At 35.7% G+C, this 7,048-nt stretch overlaps 1 protein-coding gene across 6 annotated transcripts in view; it reads right to left on the bottom strand.

Moving 5' to 3' along the window:
• Positions 1 to 241: 241 nt before the first annotated feature.
• The window catches only part of KLHL2 (kelch like family member 2), a 117,566-nt gene continuing 110,759 nt past the window's right edge, over positions 242 to 7,048 (bottom strand). For 5 of the 6 annotated variants that reach the window (XM_032268260.1, XM_032268264.1, XM_032268261.1 and 2 more), the window contains 2 exons: positions 5,991 to 6,134; positions 242 to 1,364 (listed from right to left, as the gene is read on the bottom strand). In XM_032268260.1, the coding sequence (XP_032124151.1) occupies positions 1,336 to 1,364; positions 5,991 to 6,134 (173 nt within the window). In that variant the 3' untranslated portion in view covers positions 242 to 1,335. Of the gene's footprint in view, positions 1,365 to 2,003; positions 2,068 to 5,990; positions 6,135 to 7,048 lie in introns of all 6 variants that reach the window. The other variant, XR_004265428.1, reaches the window with a different exon arrangement.

Here is a 7,048-nt window from a genome sequence, read left to right on the forward strand (position 1 = left end):
GTAAATCTTACCAATCCTTGACAGACCTTTCCTTGATAGTTGAGGTTACTTTTCCTGGAAAGAGAACCATTTTTATTGACTTCAGTTATTCATTTAATAGTCTTGTCTCATAGGTCAGGTCACTTTGACAACAAATTAAAAATACAGATTTGTCAAAAAATACAAACTTTATAAAGGAGCAAAAAATAACACAAAACTTTCTTAACACAAAACTAAATAGATAAAAATCAAGGACACTGTGAAACAAATAATATACAAACTTTTATTCAAAGATAATTCAAGAAAGACATCTTTTGGTCATTTTTAAAGTGAGATTAATTGAAGATCTCAGAAAAACTGTATCTGATCAACACACATGGCTACTCACAGAAAGTTCTCTCTTCTGTTAATAGCAGCTAAATTTATACACACAGAAAAAATTCTTAAGACCATGCAAATTCAGTTGAATTCCATACATTCATTATATTCATCAAAAACCTGCAGTAATGTTCATGCCAAAGTGTTACTTTAAGAAAAAAATTAAAAATACACACCAAAACATGACCAAGATTAAACTAAAGAAAATAATAAATAAGCATAATTTATATTTTATTTTAAAAAGTTTGGCATCACACATATTCAAGTGTGTTACACCAGGTCCATTCCTCAGAAGTGGCATTTAAAGTGTTAAGCATTGTTAAATATCAAAAAATACAACTCTGTTTTACAATGTAGTACTGGCATAATTCAAAGTACTGTGCCAATTATAAATAGTATAATCAAGTTTCAAACATCTTTTCAAACATATTTAAAGGAAAGCATATAGACACACATTTATATGCATATAATTTATTATATTCATGTAATCAAAGTTATTTTATAAAAGCAAACAGTTTATCCCTCAACTAGTTTGTATACTTACGTAGATTTTAATATCTGTTCAAAGATTTTCAGTTCCTGGGTATACAGATTTTTAAAGAAATAAAGATAAAATTAATTTTACAAGAACACACGTGACTTCATCTTCCTTCACAAAATAATCTGTAGTCATTCAAGGTTGATAAGAACTAGTCTTTATGAAAGCAACTGTTGTCTAAAGACTACAGATTAAGTCCTGCAGTTCAAGTTTCTTATGAAAATTCAGTCAGCTGCTGCTCATTGCAGAAAAAGCCTACACGGTGCTTCTACCAAAAATAATCTTCAGTATCCGAGGCCTATAAAGGCAGACGATCTTATCTTCTGCTGAGACTTAAAGTGCAGCTACCAAGTGGAGAAGTGCTAGATTCTCAGTCACTTCAGAAATACTTGTTGAAGGCTGTTTCTCATGTATAAATATGCTGAAAATGTCTTTCAGGCTCATAATGGTTTATCAATAACTGTGACCCCTGAGCAAAGAAATGAAGAGATCAAAAAGAAGTCATAGGCAGCATTCTGTATCTCTGAGAAAATACTCAATTCTTTATTATAATGCAAAGGCAAGAGGAGCCATACAAATCATGTTTCAGAATCTCTTTCTTAAACTTTAGTAGTAGTATCGTTTTAATCTAAAGGACAGTGAAATCTCTGTTTAGTTATGGACTAGTTTAAGACTATTTAATCCAGAACTAGTCTTTTCTTCTTTGTGATTACAGTTTTGAAAAAATACTCAAAGTGGAACACAAACTTTTAAGTGTGGTGGATATGTTCATTATCTTGATTGTGGTGATGGTTTTGTGAATATATACTATGTCAAAAGTAATAAGATTACATACTTTAAATATACAGTTGACCCTTGAACAACATGGGGGTCAGGGGTGCTGACCCTCTGCGCAGTCAAAAACCCATGTATAATTTTTTACTCCCACACAGTGTTAACTACTAATAGCTTATAGTTGACCAAAAGCCTTACTGATAGTCAATCAACACATATTTTACATGTAATATATGTTACACATGTTATATGTATTATATATTGTATTCTTAAAGTAAGCTACAGAAAAGAAAATGTTATTTAAAAAGTCATAAGGAAGAGGAACTATATTTACTATTTATTAAGGGGAAGTGGATCATCATCAAGGTCTTCATCCTTGTCTCTTCACATTGAGTAGGCTGAGGAGGAGAAAGAGGAGAGGTTGGTCTTGTTTCAAGGGTGGCAGAGGTGGAGGAGGTGGAAGGGAAGGCAGGGGAAACAGGAGAGGCAGACAAACTTGGTGCAACTTTAAGGAAATACCTTGTAATTTCTTTCTTTTTTTTTTTTTCATTTCTCTAAAAATGTTTCCATACAATACCAATCCTCCTTCCACCACTTGCTTCAGATACAGTGCATATATCACAGAAGTGCCCATTTCATAAAATAAGTCATAAACAGTCTTGAATAACCAGAACCCTTTGCCAGAGTGTCTAATGTCAATTTGTTTTCTGGTATTGCTTCTATGTCTTCTTCATTGTCTGGCAGTGGTTTAGAAGGACTCATCTCCATCAAGTCATCTTGTTAACTTCTCTGATTTGTTACCTATTAGTCTTGAATTTCTCCAAGATCTGTATCTTGAAACCCTTCGCCATCAACCTTTTTAGCCACATCCACAATCTCTTCCATGATTTCTTTGATGGCTCTGTCATAACTCCTGTGAAGTCATACACAACACCTGAACACAGTTTTTTGTTTTTCCAGCAGGAATTTGTTTTAGGGTTGATGACTTTCATAGCTTTTTCTGTAACAATAATAATATATTCAATGGTGTAATCCATCCAGACTTTCATGTTTTCTGTTGAGATTCTCTTCCATAGCATTAGCAATTTTTTCCATAGAGTGCCATCTGTAATGAACCTTTAAGGTTCCTACGGGCCCTGATCTAGAGGCTGAATTAGACATGTTGTGTTTAGGGGCAAGTAGACCACTTCTATGCTTTTGGTGTTGAACTCATGGGGTTCTGGGTGGCCAAAGGCACTGTCCAATATCAAAATAACTTTAAAAGGCAGTTCCTTTCCAGCAAGGTACTTCCTGACTTCAGGAAGAAAGCAGAGATGGAACCAATCCAGGAAAAGAGTTCTTGTCTAGGCCTTCTTGTTAAACAATCAAAAAACTGGCAGCTGGTATTTATATTTTCCCTTCAAGTATTGGTTAGCTGCTTTTTATATAAGAGCAGTCCAAATCATAAACACAACTGCATTTGCACAAAATAGCAGAGCTGGCCTATCCCTTTATGCCTTAAACTCTGGTGCTCACTTTTCTTCCTAGTAGTGTCCTTGGAGGCATACCTGTCTGCATTAAAAACTTGTTCAGGCAGATATCCATTCTCCTCAACAACTTTCTTAATGGCATCTGGGAACTCATCTGGTGCCTCTTGGTCAACAGAAGCTGCTTCTCTTGTTATCTTGACATTTTTTGAGCCAAACCCCTTTCCAAAATTATCAAGTCATCCTTTGCTGGCAAAACATTCTTCAGATTAGTTCCTTCACCTTCCTTTTGCTTTGTCATAAAATGACTTTGCTTTTTCTCAAATCATATTAGAGTTGACAGGTATGCCTTTCTTTTTTTTTTTTTTTCCATTTATTTATTTTATTGCATTTTAGGTTTTAGGGTACATGTGAAGAACATGCAAAATTGTTGCATAGGAACACACGTGGCAATGTGATTTGCTGCCTTCCTCCCCATCACCTACATCTGGCATTTCTCCCCTTGCTATCTCTCCCCAGCTTCCCACCCCCCACCGTCCCTCCCCTATTTTCCCCCAACTGACCCCAGTGTGTAGTGCTCCCCTCCCTGTGTCCATGTGTTCTCATTGTTCAACATCCACCTATGAGTGAGAACATGCGGTGTTTGATCTTCTGCTCTTCTGTCAGTTTGCTGAGAATGATGGTTTCCAGCTTCATCCATGTCCCTACAAAGGACCCAAACTCATCGTTTTTTATGGCTGCATAATATTCCATGGTGTATATGTGCCACATTTTCCCTATCCAGTCTATCGTCGATGGGCATTTGGGTTGGTTCCAGGTCTTTGCTATTGTAAACAGTGCTGCAATGAACATTCATGTACACGTGTCCTTATAGTAGAACGATTTGTAATCCTTTGGATATATACCCCGTAATGGGATTGCTGGGTCAAATGGAATTTCTATTTCTATGTCCTTGAGGAATCGCCACACTGTCTTCCACAATGGTTGAACGAATTTACACTCCCACCAACAGTGCAAAAGGTATGCCTTTCTTATAGCAATCCTGCACCCACCAAAAAACAAAACAAACAAATAAAAATAATAAAAACTTAAAAATTAGCTGGGTGTGGTGGCACAGCCCTGTAATCCCAGCTATTCAGGAGGCTGAGGCACGAGAATTGTTTGAACCCAGGAGGTGGAGGTTGCAGTGATCTGAGATCGCGCCATTGCACTCCAGCCTGTGCAACAGATTCTAACTCAAAAAGAAAAGTCCTGCACTCACATAAAAGCTGCATGTTCAACACAAGATAAAAAGGGACTTCACAAAAAGTGCGAAGTTTTCAAAATTGCTGGGATGGCTGCAGCAACGGCTTCTTGAATTTTCCTTTTCCTTTTTACAATGATCCCTACCCTGCATTCATTTATTTTGAAACGGTGGGCAAGTGCAGCAGTAGACCTCAATCCATGGTATATCTCAAGCAATTCAGCTTTTACTTATAATGTTATGAATCTTCTTTGCTTTGTTGAAGCACTTCCCAGCATCATCAGTGGCACTCTGTATGGGTCCCGTGGTGTTATTCAAGGTTTATGATATTGCAATAAACATGATGAAAAATAAGGCAGAACCATGAGAGATCACTTTCCACTGATACACATCGCTGAAGAGACAAATTGCTCTTTCAAGGATGATTAGTGCCCCACAGCTTCTTAAGTGGCTACTCACAACAGATGAACTCACCAATACAGCAACAGGAAATGGCTATACAAATATAGTAGTACAGTAACATACAACAGCTAATTTCATGCAGTTATGATTTAATAATGTATCTTTGTGGTTCACAATTCTCTGGACTGTGAATCACACCATATATGGTCTGTATGTGTTTGTTCCCGTAAGAGTTTGTGTGCATACGTTTTGATAAATTTTAACTTTTTGTAATAGATTTGTGGATATTTTGTAGTAGTAAATGATAAAACAGACTAATATCTACATATATTTTATGTGTTTATATCTTTTAATTTTTTCAATATTTCTAGGTTGTACAGTTCATCTGAGTTTTATAAAAATTTTCCAACATAATTATTGAAAAACATTTGCATATAAGTGGACATACACAGTTCAAACCTGTGTTGTCCAAGGGTCAACTGTATGCTATGTATTCTGCCAGTTTATACCTCAATTAAGTTGTTTTAAAATTCATCTAATATTCAGCCATGTTATACTGGGATTCTACTGTACATAGTTCTTCTACTAAGTGCTGGTTAGAATGATACATAAGCAGCAGTGATAGTTAAATTAAACATTTTTTTCCTCCACTATTGGATCAATTTTGTTATGGAAATATTATAATATTAAAAGCAAGATAAATATCACTGAAATAAATAACATATAACATAGTTTAAAGACGCACCATAATAATATAATGGACCAAAACATAACATTTTATAATTCAACCAGTACTATGCTTAAGAAAGAAAAATTATTCCACAGCCTCACTATAATACTATCTGATGGAGCTTCACTATGGGGAGATGTAGGAATCCTATCCTATTTCTTGGACATCTCAGGAATTAAAGCCTTGACACACAGTGAATTCCTCTCCTTGGCATACTGACTTTAGCAACATTAAATTTTATTATATGATTTTGTATATCAAAGATTTGGGATTTTGAAAACAAATGACTATAGAATGACAAAAGTGTACTGGTGCTTTATTTCAGAATATACATAGCCAATGCTAATCATCTTAAGAATAAGATATAAACTATACCTTGAGAAAAGAAATTATTCTTATAATAGAAAAACTTTATTAATATAAAAATTATAATGATGTCATCTTTTTTGTATTATAATGGACTTTAGAGACAATTGTTACCTGCATAACTTCTCCCTGTGCTCATACACGATGACACAACTGTCCATTTATCGGTTGTTGGGTTATAATACTCTACCGATGCCAAGTTACAGGAACCGTCGTCTCCTCCAACAACATATAACAGACCATTAACTGCACAAACTCCTTTAAAAAATTATAGAGAGAAAATGATTATTTAAAAAATTTGGATGAATATGAGTATCACTGTATATGTTCAGTGAGATAATCCAGAGACACTAATTTCTTTGAAAGGAAGCAAGAAGAGAAAATAGTGAACATGTAAAGAATCCTTTTTATATTAGGATAGCCAGGCACCATAGCTCACACCTATAATCCCGGCACTTTGGGAGGATGAGGTGGGCAGATCACTTGAGGTCAGGAGTTCCAGACCAGCCTTGCCAACATGGTGAAACCCCATCTCTACTAAAAAAAAACAAAAATTAGCTGGACAAGGTGGAGCGTGACTGTAGTCCCAGAGGCTGAGGCAGAATCGTTTGAACCCAGGAGGCAGAGACTGCAGTGAGCCAAGATCGAGCCACTGCTCTCCAGTCTGGGTAACACAGCGAGACTGGAAAGAAAGAAGAAGAAAGAAAAGAAAGAAAGAAAAGAAAGAAAGAAAAAGAAAAGAGGAAAGAAAGAAAAGAAAGAAAGAAAAGAAAGAAAGAAAAGAAAGAAAGAAAGAAAGAAAGAAAGAAAGAAAGAAAGAAAAAAGAAAGAAAGAAAGAAAGAAAGAAAAGAAAGAAGAAAGAAAAGAAAAGAAAGGAAAGAAAAGAAAGAAAAGAAAAGAAAGAAAAGAAAGAAAAGAAAGAAAAGAAAGAAAGAAAAGAAAGAAAGAAAAGAAAGAAGAAAGGAAAGAAAGGAAAGAAAGGAAAGAAAAGAAAGGAAGGGAAGAAGGAAGGGAAGGGAAGAAGGAAGGGAAGGGAAGAAGGAAGGGAAGGGAAGAAGGAAGGGAAGGGAAGAAGGAAGGGAAGGGAAGAAGGAAGGGAAGGGAAGAAGGAAGGGAAGGGAAGAAGGAAGGGAAGGGAAGAAGGAAGGGAAGGGAAGAAGGAAGGGAAGGG

This window comes from Sapajus apella, unplaced genomic scaffold (genome assembly GCF_009761245.1).
Source record: "Sapajus apella isolate SASKATOON/1434 unplaced genomic scaffold, GSC_monkey_1.0 scaffold177, whole genome shotgun sequence".
NCBI lineage: Eukaryota > Metazoa > Chordata > Mammalia > Primates > Cebidae > Sapajus > Sapajus apella.